This window comes from Phyllostomus discolor, chromosome 2 (assembly GCF_004126475.2).
Source record: "Phyllostomus discolor isolate MPI-MPIP mPhyDis1 chromosome 2, mPhyDis1.pri.v3, whole genome shotgun sequence".
NCBI classification, from domain to species: Eukaryota; Metazoa; Chordata; class Mammalia; order Chiroptera; family Phyllostomidae; genus Phyllostomus; species Phyllostomus discolor.
Window position 1 is genome coordinate 29,347,419 of NC_040904.2, and position 16,566 is coordinate 29,363,984.

The 16,566-nt window shown below is 31.6% G+C and overlaps 1 protein-coding gene across 1 annotated transcript in view; it reads right to left on the bottom strand.

Annotated features, from left to right (window-relative positions):
- Positions 1–623: 623 nt before the first annotated feature.
- Positions 624–16,566, bottom strand: part of SI (sucrase-isomaltase) — an 86,581-nt gene continuing 70,638 nt past the window's right edge. Inside the window, exons 37-47 of the mRNA XM_028504854.2 lie at positions 14,890–15,023; positions 13,951–13,985; positions 13,751–13,867; positions 11,121–11,269; positions 9,220–9,304; positions 8,789–8,845; positions 8,075–8,199; positions 5,490–5,578; positions 4,181–4,230; positions 3,775–3,942; positions 624–795 (exon numbers count right to left, since the gene is read on the bottom strand). Of these exons, the coding sequence (XP_028360655.1) occupies positions 727–795; positions 3,775–3,942; positions 4,181–4,230; positions 5,490–5,578; positions 8,075–8,199; positions 8,789–8,845; positions 9,220–9,304; positions 11,121–11,269; positions 13,751–13,867; positions 13,951–13,985; positions 14,890–15,023 (1,078 nt within the window). The 3' untranslated portion in view covers positions 624–726. The remainder of the gene's footprint in view (positions 796–3,774; positions 3,943–4,180; positions 4,231–5,489; positions 5,579–8,074; positions 8,200–8,788; positions 8,846–9,219; positions 9,305–11,120; positions 11,270–13,750; positions 13,868–13,950; positions 13,986–14,889; positions 15,024–16,566) is intronic.

A 16,566-nucleotide genomic window follows, 5' to 3' on the forward strand; every position in this document is an offset into this window, starting at 1 on the left:
CTTTCCCTGCTTCCAGAACTGTGACAAATAGATGTCTATTAGTTAAGTCACTCAGTCTATGGTAATTTGTTAAAGCAATCCAAAAATAACAAAAAGTCCTTTTAGGAAACAAAGAGAAACTGTATATTTGATATGCTTATATACATCCTAGTTTTTGTCTTACAATTGAGTGCACTTACTAAAAATAATTAAGTCTGATGACTACTATTGGTACATAACAAATGGACAAAATGCTGAAGAAAATTTTATATACAATTATATAATAACTTATCTAAATTTAAAAAAATCATTTGTTTTAATTATGTCTTCATTATACAGGTATATTTAGTAACTGGTTTATAATTTTATTTGATACTTAGCAAGGGTAATAGAGCTATTTATCCCACCAAATATGTTTAAAAATTATTCTAAGCCACATTAATATAATTAGTATTCATGTAGTCATATGCTATACAATAACTTTAGACTTTATTTATTCATTTATTTCCTTTATTTATTTATTTGTATTATTGTTCATTTACAGTTGTCCCCATTTTCTCCATTACTCTCCCCTGATTCACCCACCACCCACATCCCACATTCAATCCTCCCCACCCCATTGTTTTTTTCCATGTGTCCTTTATTTTACACAACAAAAGAAACCAATGAAGAGCAAAGCTTATAAGTAGGATGAAATTTAAACCCAGATGTAAATGTCCCTTTGGCAACTGGAATTGATGATGATCTTCATGACCAGTTGATTTCTATTGGCTCATTTAGAGTAACATTATTTATTTTCAAATCAATATTTAATATCTAAAAAGAAGTAAAATGACAATTAATTGTTTGATGAGAACCATGTTTTAACAAAGGCAATATCTACAAAGAATGTGTTCTCTAAATAAACAAGGTATATTTTCTTTTTCATTTTGATACATTTTTTATTCCAAAAATTTCACAGCCATTTCAGAAATAATCTCACCCAACTCACCCAGTATTCAGATGATGAAAAAGAATCTTAGAGAGTTGGGATGGTCCTCAAGAGGCAGTGAATAATTAATACAGTTACCAATTAAATATTGATTTCTATTACTTCATTTTTTCTCCATAAGTCCTATATATTGAGTTACTCATACTTGCTCTACATAAATCTCTATGCTTCCCATCCTTGTATACTGTATTGTTATTTGCACATAAAATTTAGGATAGAAATATGTTTCTTTTTGATCACACTCAAAGGGCTTTGGGATGCTGAATTCATTGACAATGATTTCAATTATGTGTGTGTTACTTTTCATGGGAGATAATGTAAAATAGACCAGACAGGGACTAAATTTGGAAGTGAACAATTAAACAGCAGAGGACAAACAATCCTCTGTAACAGTTCTATATGATGATGTCAGTAGACCTTCTCATTGCTGCTTTTTCTCTAATAATCTCTGTGCCTTAGCTCAGTGAATTTGGATTCAATCATCAATTATGCAAGAGAAGATGAAGAGAATCAGCATTTCTTTAGTACTTACTGACTCTCCTGTACAAACACTCTCCTGAAGGTTTTATATATTTATTCTTCACTAAAGCACATCATCTTTAGATTTATTTCCACTGTTTATAGTACACGAGTTTAGAAAGGTATATATTAAATAATTTTTTCATATCCATTGCCTATGTTTGAAACTGACCCATTTTAAACCAAAACCTAACCTAGTTCTTTTATTATCAAACCAAAAAGCAGTGTTTTTACAAAAGGCAACAAGGCACACCTGTTGCTTGGAAAATGTTTTAAAATTTGTATTGACACAGCAATTAAAACATCCTTTGCATACAATTCCCACACTCATGGAGAATGGGAACCAGGCTGAGAGAGAAATTGACCACTCTTTCCTTTTCCCATACATCTATAAATGGTTAGAATATAGTAGGTGTTCACAAAAATTTATTTTGTTTAAATATACTTGAAAGAAGCACTCCATTGTTAGTAAAGTTAATATCTTCTTTTGGATCACTTAGGTAATAAAACATTGTTAAAAATCACCCCTTAATACTTAAAATCCTATGAATGTGCTTGAAAACTTTTCTTTATAATGATGTGTTTTTATGCCTAGCATTTGGTCAAAATGAACTTGAAATAATACTTGGTATGTTAAAATGTTTAACCCTGTCTTGTTGATGGTATGTAGTTTATTTTTATTGTAAAAACTGTGAGATCTTTTGTTCACTGTTGTAGTAGTACATAAAGAGCGAGAAAATACTGCTGATCTGTTTTGATCTGTTGAACATTAGGTAGTTTAACAAAACTGATTTATAACTACAATTGATAAGTATGCTATTTGCAGCTAGGGGGATTAATTTTTCTTTTCAGGGACTATTTCTTGGTCTGCCCTAACAGGTCTCTGACTAAATCAGCGATTTCATTAAACTGGAATTTTAAAAACCAGGAAAATATTTAAAAGAGGAAAAATGAGGATTAAGGTCTGGGTTATAAACTATTATTTTTACCAGGAAAAGACATTAAGTATGCAAAACTCTAATTTCCCAAACTTTATATAATTAAATGTAATAAAAGTATTTTAATACCTAAGTAATAATTAAGACAGTTCCATGATAAAGGTGAAATCTCAACAGACTACAAAACAGTAACAGGACTGTTTTAGGTGAATAGAATGGCCCCTTAGGTGATGTCCAGCTCTCACATTCTATGAAATTTATGATGACCTAAGACTGTGTCCAACACATAATTGTTTGTTTTTAAGTTGAAGTCCATCAAGTAACTGTGTAAGTTATATTCATGTGAAGTGATTGTTTGATTAATAGCTATTTCTTTTCATTCAACTTTAAGTGCAAACCAGTAAGTGTACAGGCACTCACACAGCTTTTGCAGTGCAGAGGCAGCCTTAAGCTTAGATCAAACAAATTGTGATGGCTATGGTAGTTGGTTTCTAGAATATGTTTTTTGAAATCTACCTTTATAGGACATAGATTCACAGGATTTAGAATTGGAAGGAGCTTAAGGGATTGTTTACTTCTATATTCCTATTTAATCTCAAAAGAATAAGGACCTAAAATTATTTGGTCAAGGTAAAAAGCTCATTACTGGAACTTTAACAAAAAATACCTGACTCCTTGTTCAGTCCACAAATTACAGCTTCATATACCTCTATGTCAAAATATTCGTGAGTGCTAATAGACAATTAGTCTATTAGTTTTGCAAGAGTTTTCAAAGATACCTTACCTCAGGCATATGAAAAGTTGAAATACAGGTATTTTGTTTTTGAATAAAAAATTGTATGCCCTGGCTGGTGTAGCTCAGTGTATTGAGGGTGAGTTGCAAACCAAAGGGTCAAATCAAAGGTTAGGTTCTCAGGGCACATGCCTAGGTTGCAGGCCAGGTCCACAGTGGAGGCCACGTGAGAGGCAACCACACAGTGATGTTTCTTTCCCTCTCTTTCTCCCACCCCTTCCTCCCTCTCTAAATATAAATAAATAAAAAATAGTTTTAAAAATGTTTTGAGGCAATTTACCATATATGAATGACAATAATTTACATGTTTAAGGTACATTTACTCTTGCTTTAATTACATTAAGACAGTTTTTAAAATAAATGCCATTAAGTTGATTTGTATGACAGGTTACCAAGTAGGATAATATGGAAATAAATATGGCAGTTCAATGAAAATAAATAAGAAAGTTTAGAGTTCACCCATAATAATGTTTCTTTAGGGCTGAGAAATAAAAATATCTATGTAGATATTTTGAATCACTCCATTTAAAAAAATATTGTCTTATATCACTTACCTTTTTAGCTGGTTCATGAGCAAAGTTAAGTGGCTGTGGGTTTCCATTGTACATGAGATTAACTGCGTTAACAGAAGTCATTTCTAGCCCCCATATACTGATGGATCCAAGCCTCATTTCATCTGTGTTTATGTAGCCTTTTACCAATGGAGTGCTTTTCAAGGTGGTCTACAAAGAGAAAGACACAATTTAAATCCTTCTATTGAAAAAAGAATCTTTAAAAAATATATATTTTAACTAAAATATATCCCATAGTACAGCAAGTTATTTATTCAAATATTTAAAATAAGGTATGTTAAGTACTACATATAAAATATATAAATACAAAATAAATATAAAATAAGGCATAAAACTTAATATATTATTTAACACAATTGCATATAAATGCTCTGAAATGAATACACACCTTGTTGAAGTTGAACTGTATCAAGGAATACAGGCCTCTTTCATAGGTGTCTGTAAGGAAATATAAAAGTGATATATTTATATTTCCAAAGAAGAACAATAATATATACTAGCATAATTTGCTTCATTGTTGCAATACAAAGCAAACAAAAACCATCATTGCATTTTAGTTAACTTGTTTAAACACAGCCCAAGGAACACTAAACTATAAAGAATGAATCACCAGAGAGGGTTCTAAAACATAAGGTTTATATCCACCTCTTTATATAAAATGTAATCTTGACATATTTAAAATTAATTTAACAATAATCTAAAGCTATGATGTATTAAATACTTACTATTCATCAACTTCTAAGTACTTCATCACACTACTCTAAAATACATATTATTATTATAACCCCATTGCATAGAAGATGAAAGCGAGTCCTAGAGAAGTTTAAATGAATGACCAAAAGTCAAACAACTAATTACAGATACTCTTTTATTTATGATGTGGTTACATCCCAATAAACCCCTCAGAAGCTGAAAACATAGTAAGTCAAAAATGCATTTAATACACCTAATCCATGAACATCTATGCTTAGCCTAGCCTACCTTAAACATGCTCAGAATACTTACATTATCTTACACTTGGGAAAAATCATCTAACACAGAACCTATTTTATAGTAAAGTGTTGAGTACTAAAATTTACTGAATCTGTGAAACCTAAAACACACTATCAAAAACTGCTGACAACCGTACACTGCACGGTAAAGCTGGTTTACCCTCACAATCCCCTGTGCTGCACTTCCTGCTGCTGCCCAGGACCACGAGAGAGCATCAGACAGCCTATCACCAGCCCAGGAGAAGATCAAAGTTCAAAATTCAAAGTGTGATTTCCACTGAAAGTGTATCCCTTTCACACCATTATAAAGTTGAAATACCTAAATTGACCCATCATTGATTTGGAGACCATCTTCATTATCAAGGTCTGGTTTTCCAGACTACTCACATTGAGTTCCATAAAACCATACAAACATAAGACACAAACTTTAGCTTCTAGGAGAACAAAAATGATTGATATACAATCCCTATGCACACAAATCTCCTACTTATCCAGACATTTAGCATAGAGATTAACTATACTTAGGATAAGAAGAAATTCTTTAAATGATTACAACACTTTTAAAAATTGATTGCACTATTTATTAAACTATTTTTGTTTTAAATAATATTATTTTAGCTTTCAGAGTATGATGATATTAATATAAGTAATATGATAATTCATGTACATCATCAATTACATTTATCTACTAAATGAAACACATACCTATGGTTTCTCCATCATCCCAAAACAGAGATCCTTGTGCTGTCTGATTATCATCTGCAGCAACAATGAGCTTCATGTAATTTTTTCGACTATGAGAAAGAAATATCATTTTACCAGTGTCCATAGAGGAGCATGTGCCTTGTTATGACATGACATCTATATAAGTAGCCAAATGAATGCAACAAAGAACATTAATTAAGGAGAATGTAAACTGTTTTAGACAAAGAAATGAAGCACTTTAATATTTATTATGAATTCATGAGAATGAACCATAAAATTATTGATATTTAATAAATATATCATGCATGTCTTTTGATCTCAAAAGTTCACCTACTGCAATAAATCAGAGGTGGCCTCACTTATAATAATTAAAACCATAAGTTTATTGACATGTTTATTCTTTTCAATGATAATCCTGTCATTGATCATTAAACATAAAACATTAAAGTATGGCACTTTATCTCATATGTCTTATGTCTTCCTTACATAAATCACTGAATTATCATAGCAATTATTAATAAGAATGTAGAGAACAGCCAGCAAGTTTTAAGTCCCATTATAGGAATAGACACTATCTCTTAAATTTTTGGCTTCACTGGCCTGCTTGAGAACTAAATATTTGCCACTGTCAACATTGGGTAAGAGAGCTGGTTTGACAGCTTCATATTACTAAGGAAGGATTTCTCAGGCAAATCATGCTTAGCTATTGGTCAATCATGGATGTTTAAGATTGTATTGCCATGGAACTCTCCTAAAATACCAGAATATCTAAAATTTTAATCTTCATAGCAACTTGATATTTTCTGTGTAAAAATGTTAGTATGTCTTAGTATGCATAAATGTATGCATTTCAGCTCAGTTCACTGGTTTAGAAGATAAGTACCTTATTGGCAACATTAAAACTCTGGTTTAACCCACAGTTTTGCAACATATTTTAAAACAGATTTAAAAGAATTTTACAACTTGCACTTTATCCTATATACAGGGCAAGACAAAAATAGGATTATACTAGATTTATGGAAAATAATATAGTAGTTAATCCATAATACAAAAATAAAATGTTCTGTGTATTCACAACAATAAACCTATTTTTACCCTACCCTATATATACCTAAGACTAATATCCTATTTACTTTATCTCTGACACACTCAAACAATTGCCTCTTTCCTCCTTTCTCATAACAAAATGATCCTTTAAGGAACAACTTGAATGGTCCCCTCAATGAACACTCATTTTTTATATAAAATCATTTTTCTCATGTTCAATTGATATCAGGGAGAATATTGATAGAAATGGGTCTAAGCGTTTCCAGAAAATTGAAAGAAACTGTTCACATTAACTGGGTCTGTGAGCATGTAGATGATGAACAGAGTGGAGAAGAGACAGAGGGACTAAGTCCTCTAAAATCTGCTTGTCTAAGCCAGGAATTTAAGCAGTTGAAACAGAGACTCCATGGCCTGTATAAAAGAGTCACTCTTAACATCAGTCACAAGAGATACAATGGGCCCATGATCCCTGACTGATTGGACACATAATGCTGAATGAGAGAAAGAGAATACAAGTCAGAGGGCTCTGGAGCAAAGAAGACAGGAGGGTCCTACCCAGATAATCAGTGTAAATGGTAATGGACAGCAAATCTGAGTTATCTTTTTTCTTTATACGAATGGGTCTACTAAGAAACCCATCTGGTTTTCCTGTAAGTCTAAAGGAGTAGTGAAATCACCAATAGATATCCACATTTTCAAAGACTCAAGTGGGTCAAAGAACATTTACAGGATTGAAAGAGAGAGGCAGAAAAAGGGAACAGAAAAGATGGAAAAAAGAGAAATCTTCTGAGCAATGTATGGTTAGAGTTCTAGAAAGGTTCATTTAAAAATTATGTTTTCAAGAAGTAAACGATATTTATTTCCACATGTTAGAGGCAGAACAAGATGAGGAGCTAGGAAAGGCAGCCATTCAAAAAGCAAGACATTCATTTATCATTATCATTGCATATTTATACAGAAGACATTAAGTTTTAATTGGTTTATTTGTCTGAAAAACTTTCTTACTATATGAGGAAATATATTTGGAGGCAACATGTTTTTGTGTATCTTGAATACTGAAGCACTGACAGTTTTTCTTTTTCTGAACTATCCTTTTAAAGATGTTTTAAAGCAAACAGTATTGGAATACAGAGCAGTGTTTGTTTAATTATTTTTTTGAATTCCTGTCCAGTATAATAATTCAAAGCAAAGAGTGAACAAGTTTGCTTATAGTCCATAAAGAAGGAAGAGGAGAGTTCCCTTGAGCTTGGAATTATTAGCTGTTATTCAAAGTTCTGAAATGGGCAGCATCTAGTGAGCCACCCCATGTCACCCCCATGGGACTTGGAGGACAGGGAAAACTGAAGTAAATGTGAAGGTCACATTTCTAGGTATGCCAAGTGTAAAAAAGGTTGTTGCTTCTGACCCAGCTCCATGACTTTGGCAGGCTACCCTGTAAGCTTGGAAATGGGGTAGATTCTCAGACTTTTTCCAGTCCTTGACAGTTCTACATGATGTATCTTACAATTTAATCTGAGCTCCGTGAACACTTCATTTACCTGTGAACTGTATTTTGAGCAGGCTCTTGGCAAGGTAGAATGTAACCACCACGAACATGAAGGTTTATTTTATATAACGGAGCATCAAATTCTTTAAAAACTCCTCTGACACCAATGTCTTGACTCTGGAAATGACAAGGTTGGAAGGAAGAACAAAAGCAGCAAGAAGTAGAATTACTAGCAATATTGTAACTTCAAGAGGCTCATTTATAAAGTCAAATGATATACTTCCTATTTTAAAATCAAGACACAAACATTTATTCAGAAGATCATGTTGTTTAAAGCATATCTTCAGCACTCAGTTTATTGATAGCCTTGACATGGATTTACCATTACTTGTTTCTGTGGTGCTCACATGCAGAAAATGGACAGGCTTTGAAAGCTCACAGAAGCTATTCCCAACATACATTATTTTGGGGAGGACTGTGTTACCTTTAGTGATCATTTTGCATAGCCAATAAAGGACAATGACCTTTTGGTATACAATGTGTACTTCTCATGTTTACTGGGTAAAATAAATGGATGACTACATAAACAACTATAGCAGAATAAATTCTCTTTTATTGTGCATTAACCTGATTCAGATAATTAGCAAGAAATACCTTACTCATTTTAATTGGAAAGTAAACCAAATATGTCATTAATGAAATTGTGAGAATCAAATTTAAGTCCATTTACGGTTAGCCAATTCCTCAGAAGTCTTTAATTACTTACCGTATGGTAGTCAAACCACCGAGCATTAGGGACGTAGCCTCGTATAACAAAAGTGTCCTAGAATTTAAAAATATAGTTATTTTTGTTCCATCCCTCTTCCACTTAACCTCCCTACACCCCGAAGCTCTCCATCTATGAGTCTGTCTCCATTTTCCTTGTTTGTTCAGTTTGTTTATTAGATTCCACATGTGAGTAAAATCATATGGTATTTGTCTTTCTCTGACTGGCTTATTTCACTTAGCATGAAGTTCTCCAGGTAAGGACTGATGGACATGGACAACAGCGTGGTGACTACAGGAGGTTGGGTGTCATAAGGAGACTGAATGGTCATAGAAAATGTAATAAAGATGAAATAAAACATAAATGTACAGTAATTAAAACATATGCATTAATTAAATATTCTATGAACAAAAATATGCGGTGGAACTTACAGGTTTCAATACAGGGGTGACCATAAACGCCGGTCCCCACAAGAACTGCTCGAATACGTTCCAGGTTGGCTTCTCATTAAAGAACCTTGGCAAAATATTTACAAATAATTTAATGAAAGAACTTCATCTCTAATGAATACCATGAAATAAGTATTAATTTTGCAGTGTGGACATTGTGGATTGCAATGAAAGCTAAACTATAATTTAAAAAAAAAATTCTATGACTTGGAATTCAATATGCAATACTATAAGGCTTTATGAGTAAATCTAGACCACTATTAAACTTCCTGACAACATGTTGAGAATTGTGATTGGTCATATGACACTGAATAAGAAATGTCCTTTGAAGAGAACTCACAGAGGTACAGATATCAACCAGGAATAGAATCTCAACAAACTAGAGTGTAAAGATTATAAATGCCCTGGAAAAGAAGTGTGAGAAAAGTGTGGTTTAATAAAGCAACTGGAGAGAATAATTTGAATCTAGAAAAGCTTTTTTTATGAAAGCTGAATTTTTCATCTTATTACTAGAACTTAAGGCATATTAATTGACTTATTATTTTGGTAAATTTACCTTGGTTATTACTGATCAATTTGAGTAAATATATGTTGTATGTTTTTATTGATTTACTATATTTTTTATTACTCTGGTAATATAGGGTACACAGGAAGCTAAATATACTGTGTGAGGAGAAACCCTCCAAAACAGAATTATCTTCTAGAGGGCAGGCTTCCCCTGTTCTGCAGGTGAGTGTTCCAGGAGCCCATCTGTATCAGTGTGCTAGCTGTTGTTTTTGTGAGAGGCTGCATTTGGCTTCAGTGAATTTTTTTGAACACTCTCTCAGTGCATTTGCTCATTTTATGAGGATGATTTATCAGCACACCTGCCCATACCTCGCTGAATTTTCAGAATTTTTTCACCAAAAATAGCATGACCCCCACGCCCCACCTCTCTATTCAGCCATCCTCTCCCCAAACAACTTGTTTTTTCATTTCCCTGCAGGAGAAATGTCCTCAAAGGAAAATGTTTTGCCAACATGGAAGAGGTAAAACAACAAAGAAAACCAGCGAAAGCACTAAAAGGCATCAAAATCAATGAGTTCAAACACTGTCTTTGCACAGTGCAAAAAACATCTCGATAGGTGTATTGCATCAAATGGACAGCAATTTGAAGGTGACTGGTTTAAATATGTAAGAATAAGTATACAATTTTTTACAAATAAATTCCATTTTTATCCCCTTCTATGATTATTTCAAGGGTTTCTTTGTTGAATATGTGTTTGTTTGATTTTTGTAATATCTATGATACAAATCAGTTTGTATTTGTCTTAAGGATAGAACAAGATAACATTTTTTCTAACTATGCTCCATGGAATAACATTTCAAGATTTGGCCATATATCAGTTTGAGCTTTAAAAAGTGAATCCAAAATTTTTTTGAAGGAAAATGTTAAAAGTGTTCTAAGGTACCCCATTAGCACACCTATGAAAAGGAGTGAGATTTTCTTTAATTAGGGACTTATATGTGGTAGATTTCCTTAAATGCTATAAACTGTACCTAATTTAATCATAATGTAGGGACAATATTACTTATGTAGAAAACCTTTTGAATATACCAATGTAATAAGTTATGGAAATTATCAAGAATAGCACCTAGGATATTGTATTTGTTCCTATAAGAATAATTACTTTTTAGTAACTAATTACTTTGTTTTATTTTTAATGGCATATATTAATCTATCAGAAGATTTATTTATGAACATGTGTGTTAAGCCAAAATGTACACTAAAATAACAATGAAAACTTTCCAAGTCAAAATATTTCTATATTGTACTGAGAGATACTATTAAGTAAAATAAATGAAAGCTATTTCTTTATGGTAGAAAACAAATTTGCACTTACTCATTCAAAAGAGGTCGGATAACAGTGCCACCATGAGCATGAACTTCATGCATCTGTGTATAGAAGTAGGGCAGTAAAGTATATCTTATATTTAGAATGTTCCTTGACATTTCAGAAAAAGTTTCATTCCAGGAAGGAGGATCTTGTCTCTGAAATAAACCAAATTGAAATAGTCACAAACTGTTGTCTTTGTTTAAATCATATTTTTCAAATGCATATCTGGAGAATAAAAAGTAAAGAATAGTATTAATTCATTATCCTGTGCTTTAAACTATTGTCACAAAATGTTATGCAATAATGTTTCTATCCCATAATGAGAGCACAATATTGGCCTTTAATAAGAAAAATGCAAATTTAATTTTTGTCTTGATTTAGTTTAAGTTATCATGTGTGAAGAGCAGTTCACATTTGAATAGGGGGCAAATACATTGTCAACTATGATGACATACAGTGTAGAAGTGAAAAGTGGTGTAGGATAGATAGGAAACATTACACAAAAATGAATTGCAATAAAGAGACATGTAGAGCTTGCCATGGTAACCCTGCACATTGTGTGTTCTCATAAGAAATATGTAAATTATTATGCTAAAAACTAATTACATATGAGGGTGAGAAAATCTAATTAATGCCGGAAAAGGGAAAAGAGCATGCTCCAGTTTATTGTAGAATATACATTCCAGGTAAAAAGACTAAAATTAATATGTGAAAGATTAAACACCTGTTTAAAGCATTTTTGCACTAACTGGTTAAAAATAATTCACAGTTAAAGTGTTTAGTATTTTATATTCTATCTTTTCCAGGGAACAAAAAAGGCTGCCACATAACTCAAGGGCAACACTTTCAATGTTTTGTTGTTGTTGTTGTTGTTGTTGTTATCAACAAGAATAGGGCCCTTAAGAACTTCCTCACATCTATGAAGATTCCAACTTTTCTAGATTTTAGGATTAAGAATGCTTGATGATGACTGAGTGTTAATACTGGTATATGTAGTGTTAGAATAAGCACATACTTAAAAATTAAATGTTGCAAGAACTACTAAATGGGATCTGACCATATTGTTACAAGTTTCAAAGTCAGGTAAGAAGAAAGAGACAAAGGTCATTATCTGTTGCTTATTGATTTCAATATTATTTCACTTTTAAAATGTTGATACACAAGCATGTAATTTTAAACCATACATTCCTAAATTTGATTCTATTACCTCATAATTAAACAGGTTGAGCCTTCTGTTCTTTTGATTTTTTATTTAGACATATTTCCTTAGTCTTTTTTTTTTTTTCTGCTCTGTTTCATCTTCTCAAAAACTCCAGCCACATTCCCATCTTGGGTTCTTTCCCTTACTCCCTTGCACCTTGAATTCTCTTCCCCAGAACAATATTTATGTTAGCTGCTCTCCTCCACTCAAGTCTCTGCGCTAATTGTAATGTGACTTCATCTAAGAAAAGTTGACCTCCCTTTTCACCCCTTCTAAAACAGAACCCCTATAAATCTCTATCACTTTAGCACACTCAATTTTTGCTTCATATGCATTTATTTGTGCCTCATATTTTATCTAAAATATACATAAAATATATATAAATATATGTACACATACTTATCTATAGTCACTATCCTTCCTACATTATGTGAATTAGCAGGGCAGGGGTTTTGTAAATATCAGCTAATAGATTCTCAGTGAATACTTTCTGAAAGAATCCATACTCAAGCTTCTATTGATTCATAGAAACCCCACCCTCCTAATATCACAGCTTTTGTTATTGATAAGTTTTCCTGTTAAATATTTCTATTCCATCAAGTTATATCTCTATTTCCCAACTTTCAAATTCTTCCAAAATATGATACTGCCTTTCTACCCTAATAGATTTTCACTTTCATTTTCTGACTAAAATTTCCCAAGAGTAACACAAAGATTTGAAGCGCATGGTGAGCTCTACCATTCAGTTACTATGGCTAGATTTCATTCTTTAAAGACGAGCTCTGTCTACAACTCTTCCATAAGGGGCTCTTGGTAATTTATCTTTGCTCTGTACTCCTTCACCGAAAGCCAGTATCACAAAATTTAGTGCTTAGTTAAACATTGCCTCTAAGTGTTCATACTTTTCCATAACTTTTAGTATTGTCTCCCCTCTCATTCAGAAGTTCCTCTAGACAAGTTGGTAAAGTGTATAGCTATATCACCACACAGAAGTAAGTCCTCATGATTCCCTTTGTCTTCTCTTTCTCTTTTCTTTGAATTTCTCAACTCATTTTTAACATATGCCTTTTTAAATCTTCCTATTTCATGCATTGATACAAGTATTTCAAATGGCATTCACTTCTAATTATTCAATATGAAGCTGTCTTTTTTATTATTCCATTCTGGTTTGGAAGAAGTTCCAGAGGCAATTCCCCCCTCCCACCCCAACTACTCCAAAATTATATAGAATAGCAGTAAATAAGCAATCTATCAAAGTTCTGAACCCAAAATTATAAAGAGTAACCCAAGCCAGAAATTTCTCAAAATGATGAGCTTAGAGATTCTTAGTAAATATACAGTGAGTAAAAAACATTCATCTGAACATCATTGAGGGAAAGTTAATAGAAAACATATGTTTAGTGGGAGGGGGAGAGTAAATGCAATAATTACATACCCTAGTATCCTTAATATTGTGATTTCTTGAGTATGGATAAAATGACCCAAGTTGCATCCATCGAGCACAGAGCTGATATTCCGAATTATTGAAGAAACCACAGATATCTGCTCCAGTCTAAAATGCATTGTTATATTTAATTAATTTTCAGTTTTCCTTAATATTTACATTATAAATATGAAAGGAATAGAATCACTTACATAAGATATTCCAAAGAGACTAAATTCCATCATACCTAAAAAATTAGGAAAAATTTTAATGAGCTGTAGTTTCATATTTCAGTATTTTTATTCATGAAAATGTTCTATTTCTAATGTCAACCTCTAGTTCAATGAAACATTTTTAAGGTAATTAACACAATTTTCTATCATATATTTTAATAATTTTCATACATGTTAAGTTTATAGTGTTAATGTTATTTATAAAAAAGACAGGATGTTTTTTTGACACTTCTAAGATAACATATTTAGAGCACAGAATTATTATAAAGACATAGTATGAGAAGAAAGTGTAGTGATTTTCTTGGTTTCATGTTTCATAATAAAAGGCTATCTCTGTAATAATTTAATGATAGATTTCATCATTTGAAACAAAATAAGTCATTTTATGAAATAAAATCCTCAGAGGAAAATAGAATGCATGTAATTTCCCAGATTTTCAATTGTAAATCATTTTTAAGACTAGATTGTAAACAGAAAAGTATTAATTTGCCCTTTAAAATGATAATGTCTTATTTACTATTTATCTAACCATTGCCAGAAAACTGTTTCTAAATTTGGTTTTCAATATTTCATTCTTTAGCATTTATAAGTGATTCTTAGAATCTAGAATTTCTTCCCATTTCTATTCTTAGTGTGTTATCCTTCCCATCTAGCCCCCTTTCTAACCAGGAAACAAAATGTGATAAAATTATTTTCTCAAAATAAACTGTTTGGAAAACATTAGTTTCTATAAAGCATCCCAGATCTTGTTTTCTAGCCTATTGCCTTATATCATGGTGGTATTTGTCATTAAAATGTGATGCCAGAAGTATATTTTCAAGAGAAACTTATAAAGTATAGGAACAGATACCAGAAAAAGTAAATACCTAACAGAAAACTAAAAAAAAAAAAAGGTTAAAGGTGGTGATTCTCACATACCAATGATTGATTTGTCCAAATTGCTCCATTCTGCATAGTTGTCCCCAAGCCAGTGACCTCCCCATCGTCCGGCAGTTGGGTATGTAGAACGAGAAATAACAATTCCTCTTTTGCCTGTTGCCTTCCGCAATCCACTAATGTAAGTGAAGAAGGATCTGTAAGTCTTTACATTAGGTGTTTTCTTCAGCTATTTCTATTTACAATCACTTCATTAAAAATATAATTTGATTTATGATATCTATGTTGTGTCATAATATAACTGGATCTTCATATGTAAGCCTTCTCTCATTATACTATAAATGCCTCACCAGTATAAAGGTATGTTTTTTCTCTTCCAACATTTACAAGCTTGAAATACCTAAGTGGCCTGCAGTTATTTGTTCAATTAGTACAAATTAAGTCGACTATTGGTATTATCAAATCAACTAATTAATGATTTGTGAGTTTTTTGACTGAATGCATTTTAGTCTACTTAAATGTTTTCTCTTAATAAAAGGTCTAGGCTCCAACTACTGACTGCTCCATCCCTGCTCAATTGTAACTTGTCAACACAAGCTTTGTATTATTGTGAAGAGAATATTTGTTATAATATTCCTTCTTTTACAGGCTAGTTTAAATAGAATGGGGCTTTCCTGGGCTCAAAAATGAATCTAATTGTTCTATACAAGAATGGAATCTATTCAAAGTCAGATTAAAAGAATGGATTTTACAAATAATGTCATGTTTTCCCTCACTCTTTGAAAAGTGACTTGAATAACTTGTTTTGTGTTTTAGTGGCAAGAACAGTGCATTACATTATTTTATTTGCATTTCTCTCTCTCTGATATAATGAGTTATCTAAAATAGGAAATTATTTTACTATTCTATTAATTAAAAATAAAATGTTTATTTTTATTTACTCAAAATAAATTGTATATGAATAAGGATTGTAGAAAAGTCTCAGGGAAAAAATTTCAAGTACCTAATTAGGTAGACATTACAACTCACATGTTATCAACAGTATAGAATCATTTTTTTTTTTGTTATAGTATGGCCAAAGTGTTTATACTGATTTGTTTATATATAAAGCTTCTTTAATGAGTTCTTGAGATTCTTGAAGTTAAGGACTTTGTGTTAATCTTTTTTGTACTTTTTACACCTAATACAGTATAAGGCATATAATAGTAATGTAGAAAATTTTTAAATTACTGAATAGCTCAAATTAATATTATAGGAAACTAAAATATTTTAACTAGACATAAGATGATATATTGAACCATCTGTTGTATCCATTAACTTAAATTTCCTACTTTACATGGGTCTCTCTTTAGAAAGGTCATATAAGAAAAACATCTCCATTGTTTTATTTCTGATAATAAATATAAAAAGTCAATCAAATTAGTAAAATTAATATATTGGTTATACATAATATATATTTCCTGATATTTATCAAGAAATGAATATATATTTTGAAATAATAAAATAATTGAGAAATTAAAAATATAAATGAAAATGTATAATCTAAATTTACTAATTTGCAAATGAAACTAAATTTATTTAACTATTATAAAAATTATGTAAGAATAAAGTTGTCACAAACTCTCACTGTGTTCACATGCAAGAAACACCATAATCTTAAAGGCTTTATTTCTTCTATATGTCTTTTGCAAAAATTTTTACCAGGGGCTGAAATTAATA